Here is a 25106-nt window from a genome sequence, read left to right on the forward strand (position 1 = left end):
TGATATACTATATTACTATATACACTGCTGGAGGACTGATATACTATATACACTGATGGAGGACTGATATACTATATTACTATATACACTGCTGGAGGACTGATATACTATATTACTATATACACTGCTGGAGGACTGATATACTATATTACTATATACACTGCTGGAGGACTGATATACTATATACACTGATGGAGGACTGATATGCTATATTACTATATACACTGCTGGAGGACTGATATACTATATTACTATATACACTGCTGGAGGACTGATATACTATATACACTGATGGAGGACTGATATACTATATTACTATATACACTGCTGGAGGACTGATATGCTATATTACTATATACACTGCTGGAGGACTGATATACTATATACACTGCTGGAGGACTGATATACTATATTACTATATACACTGCTGGAGGACTGATATGCTATATTACTATATACACTGCTGGAGGACTGATATACTATATACACTGCTGGAGGACTGATATACTATATACACTGATGGAGGACTGATATACTATATTACTATATACACTGCTGGAGGACTGATATGCTATATTACTATATACACTGCTGGAGGACTGATATACTATATACACTGCTGGAGGACTGATATACTATATTACTATATACACTGCTGGAGGACTGATATGCTATATTACTATATACACTGCTGGAGGACTGATATACTATATACACTACTGGAGGACTGATATACTATATTACTATATACACTGCTGGAGGACTGATATACTATATACGCTGCTGGAGGACTGATATGCTATATTACTATATACACTGCTGGAGGACTGATATACTATATACACTGCTGGAGGACTGATATACTATATTACTATATACACTGCTGGAGGACTGATATACTATATACACTGCTGGAGGACTGATATGCTATATTACTATATACACTGCTGGAGAACTGATATACTATATTACTATATACACTGCTGGAGGACTGATATACTATATACACTGCTGGAGGACTGATATGCTATATTACTATATACACTGATGGAGGACTGATGTACTATATTACTATATACACTGATGGAGGACTGATGTACTATATTACTATATACACTGATGGAGGACTGATATACTATATACACTGCTGGAGGACTGATATACTATATACACTGCTGGAGGACTGATGTACTATATTACTATATACACTGATGGAGTACTGATGTACTATATTACTATATACACTGATGGAGGACTGATATACTATATACACTGCTGGAGGACTGATATACTATATTACTATATACACTGATGGAGGACTGATGTACTATATTACTATATACACTGATGGAGGACTGATATACTATATTACTATATACACTGATGGAGGACTGATATGCTATATTACTATATACACTGCTGGAGGACTGATATACTATATACACTGATGGAGGACTGATATACTATATATACTGATGGAGGACTGATATACTATATTACTATATATACTGATGGAGGACTGATATACACTGCTGGAGGACTGATATGCTATATTACTATATACACTGCTGGAGGACTGATATACTATATACACTGATGGAGGACTGATATACTATATTACTATATACACTGATGGAGGACTGATATACTATATACACTGCTGGAGGACTGATATGCTATATTACTATATACACTGATGGAGGACTGATATACTATATACACTGATGGAGGACTGATATACTATATATACTGATGGAGGACTGATATACTATATACACTGATGGAGGACTGATATACTATATACACTGATGGAGGACTGATATACTATATAACTATATATACTGATGGAGGACTGATATACTATATAACTATATATGCTGATGGAGGACTGATACTATATAACTATATATACTGATGGAGGACTGATATACTATATACACTGATGGAGGACTGATATACTATATATACTGATGGAGGACTGATATACTATATTACTATATACACTGATGGAGGACTGATATACTATATATACTGATGGAGGACTGATATACTGTATTACTATATACACTGATGGAGGACTGATATACTATATACACTGATGGAGGACTGATGTACTATATACACTGATGGATGACTGATATACTATATTACTATATATACTGATGGAGGACTGATATACTATATACACTGATGGAGGACTGATATACTATATTACTATATATACTGATGGAGGACTGATATACTATATACAACTGTAGTCGGAGGTTTACATTTAGGGGCTTCACAGCAAAGGGGGCGACTATTCAGTTGTCTGAAGTATATATACACCTTAGCCAAATACATTTAAACTCAGTTTTTCACAATTCCTGACATTCAGCTTTTATTTCTTTCATCACATTCCAAGTGGGTCAGAACGTACCAGACGCGCTGGTGGGGGACCGACGTACCATTCAGGGACCGACGTACCAGACACCCTGGTGGGGGACCGACGTCCCAGACGCGCTGGTGGAGGACCGACGAACCAGACACCCTGGTGGGGGACCGACGTCCCAGACGCGCTGGTGGAGGACCGACGTACCAGACACGCCTTTGGGTGACCGACATCCCAGACACCCTGGTGGGGGACCGACGTACCAGACACGCTGGTGGGGGACCGACGTACCAGACACGCTGGTGGAGGACCGACGTACCAGACGCGCTGGTGGGGGACCGACGTACCATTCGGGGACCGACGTACCAGACACCCTGGTGGGGGACCGACGTCCCAGACGCGCTGGTGGAGGACCGACGAACCAGACACCCTGGTGGGGGACCGACGTCCCAGACGCGCTGGTGGAGGACCGACGTACCAGACACGCCTTTGGGTGACCGACATCCCAGACACCCTGGTGAGGGACCGATGTACCAGACACCCTGGTGGGGGACCGACGTACCAGACACGCTGGTGGGGGACCGATGTACCAGACACCCTGGTGGGGGACCGACGTCCCAGACACCCTGGTGGAGGACCGACGTACCAGACACCCTGGTGGAGGACCACCGTACCAGACACCCTGGTGGGGGACCGACGTCCCAGACACCCTGGTGGGGGACCGACGTCCCAGACACCCTGGTGGGGGACCGATGTACCAGACACCCTGGTGGGGGACCGACGTCCCAGACACCCTGGTGGGGGACCGACGTCCCAGACACGCTGGTGGAGGACCGACGTACCAGACACCCTGGTGGAGGACCGACGTACCAGACACGCTGGTGGGGGACCGACGTACCAGACACCCTGGTGGGGGACCGACGTACCAGACACCCTGGTGGGGGACCGACGTCCCAGACACCCTGGTGGGGGACCGACGTCCCAGACACCCTGGTGGGGGACCGACGTCCCAGACACCCTGGTGGGGGACCGACGTCCCAGACACCCTGGTGGGGGACCGATGTACCAGTGGAGGACCGACGTCCCAGACGCGCTGGTGGGGGACCGACGTCCCAGACGCGCTGGTGGGGGACCGACGTCCCAGACGCGCTGGTGGGGGACCGACGTCCCAGACGCGCTGGTGGGGGACCGACGTCCCAGACGCGCTGGTGGGGGACCGACGTCCCAGACGCCCTGGTGGGGGACCGACGTCCCAGACGCGCGGGTGGGGGACCGACGTACCAGACGCGCTGGTGGGGGACCGACGTACCAGACGCGCTGGTGGGGGACCGACGTACCAGACGCGCTGGTGGGGGACCGACGTACCAGACGCGCTGGTGGGGGACCGACGTCCCAGTGGGGGACCGATGTACCAGACACGCTGGTGGGGGACCGACGTACCAGTGGGGGACTGACGTACCAGACACGCTGGTGGGGGACCGACGTACCAGACGCGCTGGTGGAGGACCGACGTACCAGACGCGCTGGTGGAGGACCGACGTACCAGACGCGCTGGTGGAGGACCGACGTACCAGACGCGCTGGTGGAGGACCACCGTACCAGACGCGCTGGTGTAGGACCGACGTACCAGACGCGCTGGTGTAGGACCGACGTACCAGTGGGGGACTGACGTACCAGACGCGCTGGTGGAGGACCGACGTACCAGACGCGCTGGTGGAGGACCGACGTACCAGACGCGCTGGTGGAGGACCGACGTACCAGACGCGCTGGTGGAGGACCGACGAACCAGACGCGCTGGTGGGGGACCGACGTACCATTCGGGGACCGACGTACCAGACACGCTGGTGGGGGACCGACGTCCCAGACGCGCTGGTGGAGGACCGACGAACCAGACGCGCTGGTGGGGGACCGACATCCCAGACACCCTGGTGGGGGACCGATGTACCAGACACCCTGGTGGAGGACCGACGTACCAGACACCCTGGTGGGGGACCGACGTACCAGACACGCTGGTGGAGGACCGACGTACCGGACACGCTGGTGGGGGACCGACGTCCCAGACGCGCTGGTGGGGGACCGACGTCCCAGACACCCTGGTGGGGGACCGACGTACCAGACACGCTGGTGGAGGACCGACGTACCAGACACGCTGGTGGAGGACCGACGTACCAGACACGCTGGTGGAGGACCGACGTACCAGACACCCTGGTGGGGGACCGACGTACCAGACACGCTGGTGGAGGACCGACGTACCAGACACGCTGGTGGAGGACCGACGTCCCAGACACGCTGGTGGAGGACCGACGTACCAGACACCCTGGTGGAGGACCGACGTACCAGACACCCTGGTAGAGGACCGACGTACCAGACACCCTGGTGGAGGACCGACGTACCAGACGCCCTGGTGGAGGACCGACGTACCAGACGCGCTGGTGGGGGACCGACGTACCAGACACCCTGGTGGAGGACCGACGTACCAGACACGCTGGTGGGGGACCGACGTACCAGACACGCTGGTGGGGGACCGACGTACCAGACACGCTGGTGGGGGACCGACGTACCAGACACCCTGGTGGGGGACCGACGTACCAGACACCCTGGTGGGGGACCGACGTACCAGACACCCTGGTGGGGGACCGACGTCCCAGACACCCTGGTGGAGGACCGACGTCCCAGACACCCTGGTGGGGGACCGACGTCCCAGACACCCTGGTGGGGGACCGATGTACCAGTGGAGGACCGACGTCCCAGACGCGCTGGTGGGGGACCGACGTCCCAGACGCGCTGGTGGGGGACCGACGTCCCAGACGCGCTGGTGGGGGACCGACGTCCCAGACGCGCTGGTGGGGGACCGACGTCCCAGACGCCCTGGTGGGGGACCGACGTCCCAGACGCCCTGGTGGGGGATCGACGTCCCAGTGGGGGATCGACGTACCAGACACGCTGGTGGGGGACCGACGTCCCAGTGGGGGACCGACGTACCAGACACGCTGGTGGGGGACCGACGTACCAGACACGCTGGTGGGGGACCGACGTACCAGACACCCTGGTGGAGGACCGACGTACCAGACACCCTGGTGGGGGACCGACGTACCAGACACGCTGGTGGAGGACCGACGTACCAGACGCCCTGGTGGAGGACCGACGTCCCAGACGCGCTGGTGGAGGACCGACGTCCCAGACGCGCTGGTGGAGGACCGACGTCCCAGACGCGCTGGTGGAGGACCGACGTCCCAGACGTGCGGGTGGGGGACCGACGTACCAGACGCGCTGGTGGGGGACCGACGTACCAGACGCGCTGGTGGGGGACCGACGTACTATGTATATACAACCTTGAAGTTTGCCGTCACCTTGGAGGACTAGGCAAGATGGAGGAGAGGGATGGGATGTTTGCAACACAAGCACATGTTTGTGTCGACACACACAACCCACCACCACCCCACCCCCCGTTCTTCACGAGTGTCAACTTGAGTCTCAATAGATTAATTAAGAGCAAAGCAGAACAGAGGCGAGGCGAGAGCCTGTCCGTCCTGCCTCTCTCCTCTCAGATGTTTAAACTATGCAGTTTAAACATGCAGGATACCCTAGTCACTATGCAGTTTAAACACCCAGGATACCCTAGTCACTATGCAGTTTAAACATCCAGGATACCCTAGTCACTATGCAGTTGAAACACCCAGGATACCCTAGTCACTATGCAGTTCAAACATCCAGGATACCCTAGTCACTATGCAGTTTAAACACCCAGGATACCCTAGTCACTATGCAGTTTAAACATCCAGGATACCCTAGTCACTATGCAGTTGAAACATCCAGGATACCCTAGTCACTATGCAGTTTAAACACCCAGGATACCCTAGTCACTATGCAGTTTAAACATCCAGGATACCCTAGTCACTATGCAGTTTAAACATCCAGGATACCCTAGTCACTATGCAGTTTAAACATCCAGGATACCCTAGTCACTATGCAGTTTAAACATCCAGGATACCCTAGTCACTATGCAGTTGAAACACCCAGGATACCCTAGTCACTATGCAGTTTAAACATCCAGGATACCCTAGTCACTATGCAGTTCAAACATCCAGGATACCCTAGTCACTATGCAGTTGAAACACCCAGGATACCCTAGTCACTATGCAGTTTAAACATCCAGGATACCCTAGTCACTATGCAGTTTAAACATCCAGGATACCCTAGTCACTATGCAGTTGAAACATCCAGGATACCCTAGTCACTATGCAGTTGAAACATCCAGGATACCCTAGTCACTATGCAGTTTAAACACCCAGGATACCCTAGTCACTATGCAGTTTAAACATCCAGGATACCCTAGTCACTATGCAGTTTAAACACCCAGGATACCCTAGTCACTATGCAGTTTAAACATCCAGGATACCCTAGTCACTATGCAGTTGAAACATCCAGGATACCCTAGTCACTATGCAGTTTAAACACCCAGGATACCCTAGTCACTATGCAGTTGAAACATCCAGGATACCCTAGTCACTATGCAGTTGAAACATCCAGGATACCCTAGTCACTATGCAGTTGAAACATCCAGGATACCCTAGTCACTATGCAGTTTAAACATCCAGGATACCCTAGTCACTATGCAGTTTAAACATCCAGGATACCCTAGTCACTATGCAGTTTAAACACCCAGGATACCCTAGTCACTATGCAGTTGAAACACCCAGGATACCCTAGTCACTATGCAGTTTAAACACCCAGGATACCCTAGTCACTATGCAGTTTAAACACCCAGGATACCCTAGTCACTATGCAGTTGAAACATCCAGGATACCCTAGTCACTATGCAGTTTAAACATCCAGGATACCCTAGTCACTATGCAGTTTAAACACCCAGGATACCCTAGTCACTATGCAGTTTAAACACCCAGGATACCCTAGTCACTATGCAGTTGAAACATCCAGGATACCCTAGTCACTATGCAGTTGAAACATCCAGGATACCCTAGTCACTATGCAGTTTAAACACCCAGGATACCCTAGTCACTATGCAGTTTAAACATCCAGGATACCCTAGTCACTATGCAGTTTAAACATCCAGGATACCCTAGTCACTATGCAGTTTAAACATCCAGGATACCCTAGTCACTATGCAGTTTAAACACCCAGGATACCCTAGTCACTATGCAGTTTAAACACCCAGGATACCCTAGTCACTATGCAGTTTAAACATCCAGGATACCCTAGTCACTATGCAGTTTAAACATCCAGGATACCCTAGTCACTATGCAGTTTAAACATCCAGGATACCCTAGTCACTATGCAGTTTAAACATCCAGGATACCCTAGTCACTATGCAGTTTAAACATCCAGGATACCCTAGTCACTATGCAGTTTAAACACCCAGGATACCCTAGTCACTATGCAGTTTAAACACCCAGGATACCCTAGTCACTATGCAGTTTAAACATCCAGGATACCCTAGTCACTATGCAGTTGAAACATCCAGGATACCCTAGTCACTATGCAGTTTTGAGAGTGCAAAGCTTAAGTATAACAAAATACAAAATATAATTCCCTAAAGTAAACGTGGTGTGTTGCTGGTCTTAAAGTATTAATGGTTGTAAAATAGTAGGTGTGGTAGAAATTACAGCACTTTAAAAAAAAAGATTTATGCCTCTAACTTTCTCACTCATAATTATTCACAATTTATTAAGGATTATTCATAATTATGGTAGCGTCGATATTAGTATGGACGTATTTAGAATCACATTATTTTCTTATTTTACAATAAAAGTGACTCCAAAATGACAATACGTTGTTTACCGTTCGTTTCCATTGGGCACAAAATAATCTGAAACACAAACGAAACAAACAGCAAATGAATTGTACAAGTTTTTAGTCACAAGCTATGCATGCTATGAAATGTGAGAACAAGTACTTCACTATTTTACTAATTTAGTCCCAAAGTCTAAAGTAGTGCACTATATAGGGAATAGGGTGCCATAGGGCTCTGGTCTAAAGTAGTGCACTATATAGGGAATAGGTTGGCATAGGGCTCTGGTCTAAAGTAGTGCACTATATAGGGAATAGGGTGTCATAGGGCTCTGGTCTAAAGTAGTGCACTATATATAGTGAATAGGGTTCCATAGGGTTCTGGTCTAAAGTAGTGCACTATATAGGGAATAGGGTTCCATAGGGCTCTGGTCTAAAGTAGTGTACTATATAGGGAATAGGGTGCCATAGGGCTCTGGTCTAAAGTAGTGCACTATATAGGGAATAGGGTTCCATAGGGCTCTGGTCTAAAGTAGTGTACTATATAGGGGATAGGGTTCAATAGGGCTCTGGTCTAAAGTAGTGCACTATATAGGGGATAGGGTTCCATAGGGCTCTGGTCTATAGTAGTGCACTATATAGGGAATAGGGTTCCATAGGGCTCTGGTCTAAAGTAGTGCACTATATAGGGAATAGGGTTCCATAGGGCTCTGGTCTAAAGTAGTGCACTATATAGGGAATAGGGTTATATAGTCATTGTATCATTTAAAATCCAAAGTGCTAGAGTACAGAACCAAAACAACAAAACAGTTCTCACTGTCCCAATACTTTTGGAGCTTACTATTTGTCCCAGTCAGAAACGAGTATTCAACAATCCTGTGGTATAAGCCAGTGTGATAGACTCAGGAGCATCTCCTGTCTGTGTAAATGGGAGGAGGAGGGGGGGGGGGGCTTTCCAAGTCGTGTGTCCTGTCCTATGTAAATCACTTGGTCACGATGAGCCGATTGACGTTTGTGAGCAGGTGCCAATGATAGGAGATACTCCAGAATGTGTGTTGGAAAAATTCTGAATGAGTGTCACGGGGAGAGATGGGGGCGCGAAGTGCTGTGTCTCTGTTTGGTCGGTCAAAAGCACTGAGTCACGGTGATCCAGCTTGCGGATTTGGCAGTGACTTCTGAGGTGTTACCACACACACACACACACACACACACACACAACCTCCTGCCCTAAATAGTAGCACATATAGACTGAGAGATCCTATTAGGAAATTCATGCTTTCCTTCTTAACATATAGATATAACAGAATCATTATTCTATAATTATTCTATTCTATATTATTCTGGGCCGGTCTTTACCTGGGTCAAACGTGGCCCTGGGCCGGTCTTTACCTGGGTCAAACGTGGCCCTGGGCCGGTCTTTACCTGGGTCACACGTGGCCCTGGGCCGGTCTTTACCTGGGTCACACGTGGCCCTGGGCCGGTCTTTACCTGGGTCACACGTGGCCCTGGGCCAGAATGTCTTGTCAGACAGTCCTGTGTGTGTGTGTGTGTGTGTGTGTGTGTGTGTGTGTGAGAGAGATCAATACAGGCCCGGTCGGAGGTTGTGTATGAGTGTTAGCTGCGTCTCCTTAGAGAGATGTTTGTATGTGTGCCTCCCAAGTGTTTGTGTGACCTCTGTGTGACCTCTGTAGTGTGATGGTGACAGGGAGGATGTGATAGATTGTCTCTGGAGGTCTATACTGAGCTCATTAAAACAGAAACACTGATTTGGTTGACACACACACACACAGAGAGATAACATGGAATACACTGAGAGGTAATTAACAACAGTTGAATGTTTTATTCACAGCACACACTGGATAACAGTCGAGAGAGTTGGTTGGTGTGTGTGTGTGTGTGTGTGCTCTGTCTCTGTCGGTCATGCTAGGGGCTATGTTCCGTGGTCTTGGCAATGCTGTGTGTGTTGACTCAATTGGTGTGTTTTTTAAAAAATGGTAATGTAGCTAAATGTCAAGTAGGCGGGACGTCCCAATAACCTCTCCTTCCTCCTGAAGTGTACACTCGTTCACTACTCCCCACATTTGAGAACATTGGATTGGTATCGGCATGGGCTGAAGGGAGTGTCCATATGCCAGATGATTATTTCCCTTCAAATCCACGAAGGGAAGTGAACAAGTTTCACGCTTCTGAAGATAAGAGAGATTTGCGACGCAGCCACAGTGGGTCTAATGGTAATGGAGCTAAATGTCAACCACAGTGGGTCTAATGGTAATGGAGCAAAATGTCAACCACAGTGGGTCTAATGGTAATGGAGCGAAATGTCAACCACAGTGGGTCTAATGGTAATGTAGCTAAATGTCAACCAGTGGGTCTAATGGCAATGTAGCTAAATGTCAGCCACAGTGGGTCTAATGGTAATGGAGCTAAATGGCGACCACAGTGGGTCTAATGGTAATGAAGCTAAATGTTAACCACAGTGGGTCTAATGGTAATGTAGCTAAATGTCAGCCACAGTGGGTCTAATGGTAATGGAGCTAAATGGCGACCACAGTGGGTCTAATGGCAATGTAGCTAAATGTCAGCCACAGTGGGTCTAATGGTAATGGAGCTAAGTGTCAACCAGTGGGTCTAATGGCAATGTAGCTAAATGTCAGCCACAGTGGGTCTAATGGTAATGGAGCTAAATGGCGACCACAGTGGGTCTAATGGTAATGAAGCTAAATGTTAACCACAGTGGGTCTAATGGTAATGTAGCTAAATGTCAGCCACAGTGGGTCTAATGGTAATGGAGCTAAATGTCAACCACAGTGGGTCTAATGGTAATGGAGCTAAATGTCAACCACAGTGGGTCTAATGGTAATGTAGCTAAATGTCAACCACAGTGGGTCTAATGGTAATGTAGTTAAATGTCAACCACAGTGTGTTTTCTAGGTCCAATTATCTAGTTGCTGTCCCTTCTGTGGAGAATCACTTTAATTCTCACATCAAAGACTGTAGGCTTTGTCTTTAAAACACAGTGAAAACTCGAATGAAACGCCAAGAGGGAGAGGGGGGGAGGGGGAGACCGCGGAGGTGGAGGGGGAGACCGGGGAGGGGGAGAGGGAGACCGCGGAGGAGACCGGCGGAGAAGGAGACCGCGGAGAGGGAGACGAGGGAGAAGGAGACCGCGGAGAGGGAGACGGGGGAGAGGGAGACCGCAGAGGAGACCGGGGAGGGGGAGAAGGAGACCGCGGAGGAGACCGGGGGAGAGGGGGAGAACGCGGAGGGGGAGAAGGAGACGTTGCATAAGCAACTAACAGTGCAAATAGAGTTATGTATGAATGACGGGGGAGAGGGAGACCGCGGAGGGGGAGGGGAAGACCGGGGAGGGGGAGAAGGGGAGAGGGGGAGACCGGGGAAGGGGAGAGGGGGAGACCGCGGAGAGCGAGACCGCGGAGGGGGAGAAGGAGACGTTGCATAAGCAACTAACAGTGCAAATAGAGTCATGTATGAATGACGGGGGAGAGGGAGACTGGGGAGGGGGAGACCGGGGAGATGACCGGTGGAGAGGGGGAGACCGCGGAGAGCGAGACCGCGGAGGGGGAGAAGGAGACGTTGCATAAGCAACTAACAGTGCAAATAGAGTCATGTATGAATGACGGGGAGAGGATAAATGGGCAGATACATTTGGGTTATTTACATTGGTATTTCAGACATGCTGGGTGGCCATGTTCTTGTGGTAGCAGGTCACACGTTGCTGCTGGCACCCTGGTATGTCGCCTAAAGGCTTGTCAAATTGTTTTGTTTGAATTCTTTCTGGGTGGGTGTGTGTAATCTGGTGTGTGTGTGTGTGTGTGTGTGTTTAATCTGAGGTGTGTGTGTGTGTGGGTTTAATCTGAGGTGTGTGTGTGTGTAATCTGGTGTGTGTGTGTGTGTGTGTGTGTGTGTGTGTGTGTTTAATCTGAGGTGTGTGTGTGTGTAATCTGAGGTGTGTGTGTGGGTTTAATCTGAGGTGTGTGTGTGTGTGTGTGTGTAATCTGAGGTGTGTGTGTGTGTGTGTGTGTAATCTGAGGTGTGTGTGTGTGTGTGTGTGTGTAATCTGAGGTGTGTGTGTGTGTGTGTGTGTAATCTGAGGTGTGTAGGTGTGTGTGTGTGTGTGTGTGTGTGTAATCTGAGGTGTGTGTGTGTGTGTAATCTGAGGTGTGTGTGTGTGTGTGTGTGTAATCTGAGGTGTGTGTGTGTGTAATCTGAGGTGTGGGTGTGTGTAATCTCAGGGAGGTGTGGGTGTGTGTGATCTGAGGGAGGTGTGGGTGTGTGTGTGTGTAATCTGAGGGAGGTGTGTGTGTGTGTAATCTGAGGGAGGTGTGTGTAATCTGAGGGAGGTGTGTGTGTGTGTGTAATCTGAGGGAGGTGTGTGTGTGTGTGTGTGTGTGTAATCTGAGGGAGGTGTGTGTGTGTAATCTGAGAGAGGTGTGTGTGTGTAATCTGAGGGAGGTGTGTGTGTTTAATCTGAGGTGTGTGTGTGTGTGTGTGTAATCTGAGGTGTGTGTAATCTGAGGTGTGTGTGTGTGTGTGTAATCTGAGGGAGGTGTGTGTGTGTGTGTGTGTGTGTAATCTGAGGGAGGTGTGTGTGTGTGTAATCTGAGGGAGGTGTGTGTGTGTGTGTAATCTGAGGGAGGTTTGTGTGTGTGTAATCTGAGGAAGGTGTGTGTGTGTGTGTGTGTAATCTGAGGGAGGTGTGTGTGTGTGTGTGTGTGTAATCTGAGGTGTGGGTGTGTGTAATCTGAGGGAGGTATGGGTGTGTGTGATCTGAGGGAGGTGTGGGTGTGTGTAATCTGAGGGAGGTGTGGGTGTGTGTGTGTAATCTGAGGGAGGTGTGTGTGATCTGAGGGAGGTGTGTGTGTGTAATCTGAGGGAGGTGTGTGTGTGTGTGTAATCTGAGGGAGGTGTGTGTAATCTGAGGGAGGTGTGTGTGTGTGTAATCTGAGGGAGGTGTGTATGTGTGTGTGTGTAATCTGAGGGAGGTGTGTGTGTGTGTGTGTGTAATCTGAGGGAGGTGTGTGTGTGTAATCTGAGGGAGGTGTGTGTGTGTGTAATCTGAGGGAGGTGTGTGTGTAATCTGAGGGAGGTGTGTGTGTGTGTGTAATCTGAGGTGTGTGTGTGTGTGTGTGTGTGTGTAATCTGAGGGAGGTGTGTGTGTGTGTGTAATCTGAGGGAGGTGTGTGTGTGTGTGTAATCTGAGGGAGGTGTGTGTGTGTGTGTGTGTGTGTGTGTGTGTGTGTGTGTGTGTGTGTGTGTGTGTGTGTAATCTGAGGGAGGTGTGTGTGTAATCTGAGGGAGGTGTGTGTGTAATCTGAGGGAGGTGTGTGTGTGTGTGTAATCTGAGGGAGGTGTGTGTGTGTGTGTAATCTGAGGGAGGTGTGTGTGTGTGATCTGAGGGAGGTGTGGGTGTGTGTGTAATCTGAGGGAGGTGTGTGTGTGTGTAATCTGAGGGAGGTGTGTGTAATCTGAGGGAGGTGTGTGTAATCTGAGGGAGGTGTGTGTGTGTGTAATCTGTGGGAGGTGTGTGTGTGTGTAATCTGAGGGAGGTGTGTGTGTGTGTGTGTGTAATCTGAGGGGTGTGTGTGTGTGTGTAATCTGAGGGAGGTGTGTGTGTGTAATCTGAGGGAGGTGTGTGTGTGTAATCTGAGGGAGGTGTGTGTGTGTAATCTGAGTGAGGTGTGTGTGTGTAATCTGAGGGAGGTGTGTGTGTGTAATCTGAGGGAGGTGTGTGTGTGTGTAATCTGAGGGAGGTGTGTGTGTGTGTAATCTGAGGGAGGTGTGTGTGTGTAATCTGAGGGAGGTGTGTGTGTGTGTGTGTGTGTGGTAATCTGAGGGAGGTGTGTGTATTTAATCTGAGAGAGTGGTGTGCCAAAAGGTACTCAAGGTATATAAACAAAAAAATAAATGTCCCTTTTTCAGGACCCTGTCTTTCAAAGATAATTTGTAAAAATTCAAATAACTTCACGGATCTTCATTGTAAAGGGTTTGAACACTGTTTCCCATGCTTGTTCAATGAACCATAAACAATTAATGAACATACACCTGTGGGACGGTCGTTAAGACCCTAACAGTTTACAGACGGTAGGCAATTAAGGTCACAGTTATGAAAATTAGGACACTAAAGAGGCCTTTCTACTGACTCTGAAAAACACCAAAAGAAATATGCCCAGGGTCCCTGCTCACCTGTGTGAACGTGCCTTAGGCATGCTGCAAGGAGGCATGAGGACTGCAGATGTAGCCTGGGCAATACATTTCAATGTCCGTACTGTGAGACGCCTAAGACAGGACAGGTCACGTATAACAACACCTGCACCGGATGGGTACAATTGAACATCACACCTGCGGGACAGATACAGGATGGCAACAACAACTGCCCGAGTTACACCAGGAACGCACAATCCTTCCATCAGTGCTCAGACTGTCTGCAATAGGCTGAGAGAGGCTGGACTGAGGGCTTGTAGGCCTGTTGTCTGGTGAGGACCTGCCTTACATCACCGGCAACAACGTTGCCTATGGGTACAAACCCACCGTCACTGGACCAGACAGGACTGTCAGAAAGTGCTCTTCACTGACGAGTCGCGGTTTTGTCTCACCAGGGGTGATGGTCGGATTTGCGCTTATCGTCGAAGGAATGAGCGTTACACCGAGGCCTGTACTCTGGAGCGGGATCGAGGTGGATGGTCCGTCATGGTCTGAGGCAGTGTGTCACAGCATCATCAGACTGAGCTTGTTGTCATTGCAGGCAATCTCAACGCTATGCGTTACAGGGAAGACATCCTCCTCCCTCATGTGGTACCCTTCCTGCAGGCTCATCCTGACATGACCCTCCAGCATGACAATGCCACCAGCCATACTGCTCGTTCTGTGCGTGATTTCCTGCAAGACAGGAATGTCAGTGTTCTGCCATGGACAGCGAAGACCCCGGATCTCAATCCCATTGAGCACGTCTGGGACCTGTTGGATCGGAGGGTGAGGGCTAGGATCGTTTCCCTCCAGAAATGTCCGGTGAAAGAGTGGGGTAACATCTCACAGCAAGAACTGGCATGCGGGGTAACATCTCACAGCAAGAACTGGCATGCGGGGTAACATCTCACAGCAAGAACTGGCATGCGGGGTAACATCTCACAGCAAGAACTGGCATGCGGGGTAACATCTCACAGCAAGAACTGGCACATCTGGTGCAGTCCATGAGGAGATGCACTGCAGTACTTAATGCAGCTGGTGGCCACACCAGATACTGACTGTTACTTTTAATTTTGACCACCCCTGTTGTTCAAGGATACATTATTCAATTTCTGTTAGTCACATGTCTGTGGAACTTGTTCAGTTTATGTCTCAGTTGTTGAGTCTTCTTATGTTCATACAAACGTTTACACATGTTAAGTTTGCTGAAAAAAATGCAGTTGACATTGAGAGGACATTTCTTTTCTTCCTGAGTTTATATATATATATATATATATATATATAATAGAACAAGAGAGTTTTATTTAATGGAAGCCTCTCTAATGTCAAGCATGTAGGATGTGGTGTACCGCAGGGCAGCTCACTAGGCCCTCTACTCTTTTCTATTTTTACCAATGACCTGAATCTGGTAATGGAAGAAAAGAAATGTCCTCTCAATGTCAACTGCATTTTTTTCAGCAAACTTAACATGCTGAAAATAAACGCAGTTTACAGTGACGTTTTTATATTGAGTGTAGATTCAGTTCCACCAAGGATGCATCATACATGGCCATAAGAACACACCACATTGTCACACCTAACAGTGTTTATTGATCGGCACAGTCACTCACATTTGATTCCATCTCATAGTGGTTTATAAGTCAGTATTTGTGAACTGGATTTTGTTTTTCTGTGGATTCATGTTTATTGTATTGAACTTTGAAAGCCCAGTGACCCCCTCAGATTTAGAATAGACTTGTACAGTGGTTCCTCCTTTTAAAAGCTGCGAGCCTTAGAGGTTCCCGGTGTCACGGCTTCATTGCTCCAGATCACCACAAGGGGGAGTTAGAGCACTCCATTATGCATTTGGGTTCCAAGGTTTGTGTATGACCAATCATATCGAGTGGTTCCAATGACGAATTTGAATTTGTCAGCCATATTCGCTGAAGATGGCTGACAAAACATTTCGGGAGGCAAATTCAAGTAGTTATAACATCATAACGAGTCAAGCAAAACATTTACAATTGAGAGGAATATGTTGATGATGTAACGATTGTCAAAGTTAATTTACGGAAATCGCTACTTTGGAAGTTTTTTTTCTTTTTTATTGTCAATACCAGGTGTATCAAACTCCATTCTGTGAATGATGTCGTGACTGCATGTACGGTGCCTTGCGAAAGTATTCGGCCCACTTGAACTTTGCGACCTTTTGCCACATTTCAGGCTTCAAACATAAAGATATAAAACTGTATTTTTTTTGTGAAGAATCAACAACAAGTGGGACACAATCATGAAGTGGAACGACATTTATTGGATATTTCAAACTTTTTTAACAAATCAAAAACTGAAAAAATTGGGCGTGCAAAATTATTCAGCCCCCTTAAGTTAATACTTTGTAGCGCCACCTTTTGCTGCGATTACAGCTGTAAGTCGCTTGGGGTATGTCTCTATCAGTTTTGCACATCGAGAGACTGAATTTTTTCCCATTCCTCCTTGCAAAACAGCTCGAGCTCAGTGAGGTTGGATGGAGAGCATTTGTGAACAGCAGTTTTCAGTTCTTTCCACAGATTCTCGATTGGATTCAGGTCTGGACTTTGACTTGGCCATTCTAACACCTGGATATGTTTATTTTTGAACCATTCCATTGTAGATTTTGCTTTATGTTTTGGATCATTGTCTTGTTGGAAGACAAATCTCCGTCCCAGTCTCAGGTCTTTTGCAGACTCCATCAGGTTTTCTTCCAGAATGGTCCTGTATTTGGCTCCATCCATCTTCCCATCAATTTTAACCATCTTCCCTGTCCCTGCTGAAGAAAAGCAGGCCCAAACCATGATGCTGCCACCACCATGTTTGACAGTGGGGATGGTGTGTTCAGGGTGATGAGCTGTGTTGCTTTTTTTTGCCAAAAAATTAAATTTTTGTTTCATCTGACCAGAGCACCTTCTTCCACATGTTTGGTGTGTCTCCCAGGTGGCTTGTGGCAAACTTTAAACAACACTTTTTATGGATATCTTTAAGAAATGGCTTTATTCTTGCCACTCTTCCATAAAGGCCAGATTTGTGCAATGTACGACTGATTGTTGTCCTATCGACAGAGTCTCCCACCTCAGCTGTAGAACTCTGCAGTTCATCCAGAGTGATCATGGGCCTCTTGGCTGCATCTCTGATCAGTCTTCTTCTTGTATGAGCTGAAAGTTTAGAGGGATGGCCAGGTCTTGGTAGATATGCAGTTGTCTGATACTCCTTCCATTTCAATATTATCGCTTGCACAGTGCTCCTTGGGATGTTTAAAGCTTGGGAAATCTTTTTGTATCCAAATCCGGCTTTAAACTTCTTCACAACAGTATCTCGGACCTGCCTGGTGTGTTCCTTGTTCTTCAGGATGCTCTCTGCGCTTTTAACGGACCTCTGAGACTATCACAGTGCAGGTGCATTTATACGGAGACTTGATTACACACAGGTGGATTGTATTTATCATCATTAGTCATTTAGGTCAACATTGGATCATTCAGAGATCCTCACTGAACTTCTGGAGAGAGTTTGCTGCACTGAAAGTAAAGGGGCTGAATAATTTTGCACGCCCAATTTTTCAGTTTTTGATTTGTTAAAAAAGTTTGAAATATCCAATAAATGTCATTCCACTTCATGATTGTGTCCCACTTGTTGTTGATTCTTCACAAAAAAATACAGTTTTATATCTTTGTTTGGAGCCTGAAATGTGGCAAAAGGTCGCAAAGTTCAAGGGGGCCGAATACTTTCGCAAGGCACTGTATGTATTACAATTATACACTTCAACAGTGTTTACCACTCCTGCTCCTGGGACATCAATGATTACACATTGTAGCTATGCAATAGACTAGAAACATGATGTTATAATTCATATATAAAGAACCAGTGAACCTCCGAGTGTCCATCATTAATACTGTGTCTCCAGAGGTTTCTGTCCGTGACTGATGCAACCTTTAAAACGCATTAAAGACAGAGTTGATGAGTACGTGAGGTCACGAGAGAAAGTCTGGACATGGGCCTGCTCTCCCTTATGTAAGGAATTAGGCACTTTCCCATGTTATCTACAGCATGTACTGTAGGCTATGTTTACTTGTCAGACAACACAGTAGCCTAATAAATAAATGCAGGTGGCTTAAATCTTCAGAATTGTTACTTTTTAAACAATGTGATTATTATTATTTATTAATTAATTGTGAATTATATAAGTCCCTTAGGATCTGTGATAATATCTGACGCAAAATGTCCCTGACATATTAATTTAGAGTCCTCCAATCCTCTAAATAATTAAAAAATAATAATATTTTAAAATAATATTTTTTTATATACTGTAGGCCTACAATAGACGAAATGAGTCTCTCATTAGTGTTGAGTGGTGTCTGTCTAATTCTGTACAATCACAACTATGAAATAACACCTATGGAATCACGTTGTACAACGCAATTTTTTCGGTTCCATTCTAACAGAAACCCAGAGTAATTTTTTTGTTTTTCATGGAATAGAAACACCAGAATATTAATGAAATGAAGTACCAGTCAAAAGTTCGGACAAACCTACACATTCCAGGATTTTTCTGTCTTGGCAGACTTTGAAGAATCTATAACACTTAAAAAAAAGTTTTTATAGTAAAATAAATAAATAATAAATAAAATAGGATGTTTTTCCCACTCCGGAGCGAGTGCTCATATGAAGTGGCAATGTTAAAGTGATCATTTGAAACAGGTCATATATGCTAGATTTTTTACAACTTTAGTTGTGAATGATACCAACCTTTAGAATGTGTTAGAAATCAAAACATATTTGGGCTGCATGACGGGACTGTAGACTATTGATGATTTGAGAAAGGGAGGAAAAAAAGCTTGTTCTCTGTTCCTATTCTCAGGCTGGTCAAACTGTCTCATCAAGTGATCCTATTTTCACTCATCAAACTATTCTCAATGTAATCTTGTCTTTACTAATATGTAAAATGTGTTTACATTTAGAATGGCCCATTAACAAAGGGACTGGAGCAGGGACTGGGGCAGGGACTGGGGTAGGAGCAGGGACTGGGGTAGGAGCAGGGACTGGGGTAGGAGCAGGGACTGGGGCAGGAGCAGGGACTGGGGCAGGGACTGGGCCAGGTTCAGGGACTGGGGCTGGATCAGGGACTGGGGCAGGATCAGGGACTGGGGCAGGATCAGGGACTGGGGCAGGATCAGGGACTGGAGCAGGATCAGGGACTGGGGCAGGAGCAGGGACTGGGGCAGGAGCAGGGACTGGAGCAGGAGCAGGGACTGGAGCAGGATCAGGGACTGGGGCAGGGACTGGAACGGACTGGGACAGGAACTGGGGCAGGAGCAGGGACTGGGGCAGGGACTGGATCAGGGACTAGGGCAGGGACTGGGGCAGAAGCAGGGACTGGGGCAGAAGCAGGGACTGGGGCAGGAGCAGGGACTGGGGCAGTGACGAATGGACTGGGGCAGGATCAGGGACTGGGGCAGGATCAGGGACTGGGGCAGGATCAGGGACTGGGGCAGGATCAGGGACTGGGGCAGGGACTGGGGCAGGATCAGGGACTGGGGCTGGATCAGGGACTGGGGCAGGATCAGGGACTGGATCAGGGACTGGGGCAGGATCAGGGACTGGAGCAGGGACTGGGGCAGGATCAGGGACTGGAGCAGGAGCAGGGACTGGAGCAGGATCAGGGACTGGAACGGACTGGGACAGGGACTGGGGAAGGAACTGGGGCAGGGACTGGATCAGGGACTAGGGCAGGGACTGGGGCAGGATCAGGGACTGGGGCAGAAGCAGGGACTGGGACAGGAGCAGGGACTGGGGCAGGGACTGGAATGGACTGGGGCAGGAACTGGGGAATGGAACAGGGACTGGGGCAGGGACTGGGGCAGGGACTGGGACTGGGGCTGGGGCAGGGATTGGAACATGGACTGGGGCGGGGGCAGGGACTGGAGCGGGGACTGGAACAGGGACTGGAGCAGGGACTGGGGCAGGGACTGGGGCAGGATCAGGGACTGGGGCAGGAGCAGGGACTGGAGCTGGGACTGGAACGGACTGGGACAGGAACTGGGGCAGGAGCAGGGACTGGGGCAGGGACTGGAACGGACTGGGGCAGGAACTGGGGCAGGGACTGGATCAGGGACTTGGGCTGGAGCAGGGTCTGGGGCAGGATCAGGGACTGGGGCAGGAGCAGGGACTGGGGCAGGGACTGGGGCAGGGACTGGAACAGACTGGGGCAGGAACTGGGGCAGGGACTGGAACAGGAACTGGGGCAGGGACTGGAACAGGGACTGGGGCAGGGACTGGAGCAGGGGCGGGGACTGGGGCTGTGGCTGGGACTGGTGCAGGGACTGGAACGGGGACTGGGGGGGGACTGGAACTGGGGCGGGGACTGGGGCAGGAGCAGGGACAGGGACTGGGGCAGGATCAGGGAATGGATCAGGATCAGGGACGGACTGGGGCAGGATCAGGGAATGGATCAGGATCAGGGACAGGGACTGGGGCAGGGACTGGAGCAGGATCAGGGACTGGAGCAGGATCAGGGACTGGAGCAGGATCAGGGACTGGGGCAGGATCAGGGACTGGGGCAGGATCAGGGAATGGGGCAGGGGCAGGGACTGGGGCAGGGACTGGGGCAGGATCAGGGACTGTGGCAGGATCAGGGACTGGGGCAGGGGCAGGAGCAGGGACTGGGGCAGGGACTGGGGCAGGGACTGGAGCAGGGACTGGAGCAGGGACTGGGGCTGGAGCAGGGACTGGGGCTGGAGCAGGGACTGGGGCAGGAGCAGGGACTGGGGCAGGAGCAGGGACTGGGTCAGGGACTGGAGCAGGGACTGGGGCTGGAGCAGGGACTGGGGCTGGAGCAGGGACTGGGGCTGGAGCAGGGACTGGGGCAGGAGCAGGGACTGGGGCAGGAGCAGGGACTGGGGCAGGGACTGGGGCAGGGACTGGAACAGACTGGGGCAGGAACTGGGGCAGGGACTGGAACAGGAACTGGGGCAGGGACTGGAACAGGGACTGGGGCAGGGACTGGAGCAGGGGCGGGGACTGGGGCTGTGGCTGGGACTGGTGCAGGGACTGGAACGGGGACTGGGGCGGGGACTGGAACTGGGGTGGGGACTGGGGCAGGAGCAGGGACAGGGACTGGGGCAGGATCAGGGAATGGATCAGGATCAGGGACGGACTGGGGCAGGATCAGGGAATGGATCAGGATCAGGGACAGGGACTGGGGCAGGGACTGGAGCAGGATCAGGGACTGGAGCAGGATCAGGGACTGGGGCAGGATCAGGGACTGGGGCAGGATCAGGGAATGGGGCAGGGGCAGGGACTGGGGCAGGGACTGGGGCAGGATCAGGGACTGTGGCAGGATCAGGGACTGGGGCAGGGGCAGGAGCAGGGACTGGGGCAGGGACTGGAGCAGGGACTGGAGCAGGGACTGGAGCAGGGACTGGGGCTGGAGCAGGGACTGGGGCTGGAGCAGGGACTGGGGCAGGAGCAGGGACTGGGGCAGGAGCAGGGACTGGGTCAGGGACTGGAGCAGGGACTGGGGCTGGAGCAGGGACTGGGGCTGGAGCAGGGACTGGGGCAGGAGCAGGGACTGGGGCAGGAGCAGGGACTGGGGCAGGGACTGGGGCAGGATCAGGGACTGGAGCAGGGGCTGGAGCAGGGACTGGGGCTGGAGCAGGGACTGGGGCAGGATCAGGGCCAGGATCAGGGACTGGGGCTGGGACTGGAGCAGGATCAGAGACTGGAACAGGATCAGGGACTGGAGCAGGGACTGGGACTGGGGCTGGATCAGGGACTGGAGCAGGGGGAAATCCATGTTATCTGTACTCCAATGGAGGCCACTCTCTTTCCCACCTCCGTTTTTATGATTTATTTATCGGGTTTTATAACGTAGTTCTCTGGAGGCTTCGTTAATGTGTGTGTGTGTACTAACGTCTTTCACCATCTCTCTCTCTGTAGGTACCAGTTGTTCACTGAGAGGTTGTCTAAGTTGGAGGAGGCTGAGGGGAGTTTTGATGACTTCACTAGGAGTTACATGTCCTATGGTGTCCAGAGACAGGCTAATAACAGCCTGATGTTCAAAGAGTGGGCTCCGGGAGCTCAGGCCTTGTTCCTCACTGGGGACTTCAGTAAGTACACACACACGGGCGTACGTGAACACACACACAGACACGGGACGACGAGAACACACAGACACACACACACACACGGTCGGGCGGACGAGAACACACACGGTCGGGCGGATGAGATCACACACGGTCGGACGAGAACACACACACACACACACACACACACGGGCGTACGTGAACACACACACAGACACGGGAGGACGAGAACACACAGACACACACACACACACGGTCGGGCGGACGAGAACACACACGGTCGGGCGGATGAGATCACACACGGTCGGACGAGAACACACACACACACACACACACACACGGGCGTACGTGAACACACACACAGACACGGGAGGACGAGAACACACAGACACACACACACACACGGTCGGGCGGACGAGAACACACACGGTCGGGCGGATGAGATCACACACGGTCGGACGAGAACACACACACACACACACACGGGCGGACGAGAACACACACACACACACACGGTCGGACGAGAACACACACACACACGGTCGGACGAGAACACACACACACACGGTCGGACGAGAACACATACACACGGTCGGACGAGAACACACAGACAGACACTTTCCTTATCGCTAGCGCAGTTTATTAGGTACATCACCCCATTCAGAAAAATGGTTCGGTCCTACAGACAGTGAGTCACGTGGTCGTAGCTTGTTATATAAAGCAGGCAGGCATCGAGGCATTCAGTTACTGTTGATGACAGAGTCAGGATGTGGCGTAAGCACTATGAGTCCATGGACCTGCCTGGTGTCAACGGGACAGACTGATGGGCGTAGTGTACAGACCTGCCTGGTGTCAACGGGACAGACTGATAGGCGTGGTGTACTGGTGTCAACGGGACAGACTGATGGGCGTGGTGTACAGACCTGCCTGGTGTCAACGATACAGACTGATAGGCGTGGTGTACTGGTGTCAAAGGGACAGACTGATGGGCGTGGTGTACAGACCTGCCTGGTGTCAACGGGACAGACTGATGGGCGTGGTGTACAGACCTGCCTGGTGTCAACGGGACAGACTGATGGGTGTGGTGTACAGACCTGCCTGGTGTCACCGGGACAGACTGATAGGCGTGGTGTACTGGTGTCAACGGGACAGACTGATGGGCGTGGTGTACAGACCTGCCTGGTGTCAACGGGACAGACTGATAGGCGTGGTGTACAGACCTGCCTGGTGTCAACGGGACAGACTGATGGGTGTGGTGTACAGACCTGCCTGGTGTCAACGGGACAGACTGATAGGCGTGGTGTACAGACCTGCCTGGTGTCAACGGGACAGACTGATAGGCGTGGTGTACAGACCTGCCTGGTGTCAACGGGACAGACTGATAGGCGTGGTGTACAGACCTGCCTGGTGTCAACGGGACAGACTGATAGGCGTGGTGTACTGGTGTCAACGGGACAGACTGATGGGCGTGGTGTACAGACCTGCCTGGTGTCAACGGGACAGACTGATGGGTGTGGTGTACAGACCTGCCTGGTGTCAACGGGACAGACTGATGGGCGTGGTGTACAGACCTGCCTGGTGTCAACGGGACAGACTGATGGGCGTGGTGTACAGACCTGCCTGGTGTCAACGGTACAGACTGATGGGTGTTCTGGTGTGGGGAATGTTTTCCTGGCTCACGTTAGGTCCCTTGATACCAACTGAGCATTGATTGAACGCCACAGCGTATTGTTGTTGACCGAACCCAGTATCTTTGGGACGAGATGGAAGGTGGTGTTGACCGAACCCAGTATCTTTGGGACGAGATGGACGGTGGTGTTGACCAAACCCAGTATCTTTGGGACGAGATGGACGGTGGTGTTGACCAAACCCAGTATCTTTGGGACGAGATGGACGGTGGTGTTGACCAAACTCAGTATCTTTGGGACGAGATGGAAGGTGGTGTTGACCAAACCCAGTATCTTTGGGACGAGATGGAAGGTGGTGTTGACCGAACCCAGTATCTTTGGGACGAGATGGAAGGTGGTGTTGACCGAACCCAGTATCTTTGGGACGAGATGGACGGTGGTGTTGACCAAACCCAGTATCTTTGGGACGAGATGGACGGTGGTGTTGACCAAACCCAGTATCTTTGGGACGAGATGGAAGGTGGTGTTGACCAAACCCAGTATCTTTGGGACGAGATGGACGGTGGTGTTGACCAAACCCAGTATCTTTGGGACGAGATGGACGGTGGTGTTGACCGAACCCAGTATCTTTGGGACGAGATGGAAGGTGGTGTTGACCGAACCCAGTGTCTTTGGGACGAGATGGAAGGTGGTGTTGACCGAACCCAGTGTCTTTGGGACGAGATGGAAGGTGGTGTTGACCGAACCCAGTGTCTTTGGGACGAGATGGAAGGTGTTGGCAGTCCAATCTGCAGCGACTGCATGATGCCATCGCGTCAGAATGGACTAACATCTCCGTGGAACATTTCCGACACCCAAAGAATTCAGGATGTTCTGGAGGCAAATGGGGGTCCGACCCAGTACTAGATGGGTGTACCTAATAAACTGGCCAGTGTGGGGGGACACCTGCTCTTTCCTTGACATACAGTAGACTAGGTGAATCCAGGTGAAAGCTATGATCCCTTATCAGTGTCACATGTTAAATCCTTCAGTCAGTGTAGATGAAGGGGAGGAGTCAGGTTAAAT

At 50.2% G+C, this 25106-nt stretch overlaps 1 protein-coding gene across 2 annotated transcripts in view; it reads left to right on the top strand.

Annotated features, from left to right (window-relative positions):
- The window catches only part of gbe1a (glucan (1,4-alpha-), branching enzyme 1a), a 165364-nt gene that overhangs the window by 16635 nt on the left and 123623 nt on the right, over positions 1-25106 (top strand). For both annotated transcript variants that reach the window (XR_005040523.1, XM_036968271.1), the window contains exon 2: positions 22268-22437. Coding sequence is in view for 1 of the 2 variants with exons in the window: in XM_036968271.1 (XP_036824166.1) it covers positions 22268-22437 (170 nt within the window). In the remaining variant the exon portion in view is untranslated. The remainder of the gene's footprint in view (positions 1-22267; positions 22438-25106) is intronic.

This window comes from Oncorhynchus mykiss, chromosome Y (genome assembly GCF_013265735.2).
Source record: "Oncorhynchus mykiss isolate Arlee chromosome Y, USDA_OmykA_1.1, whole genome shotgun sequence".
NCBI lineage: Eukaryota > Metazoa > Chordata > Actinopteri > Salmoniformes > Salmonidae > Oncorhynchus > Oncorhynchus mykiss.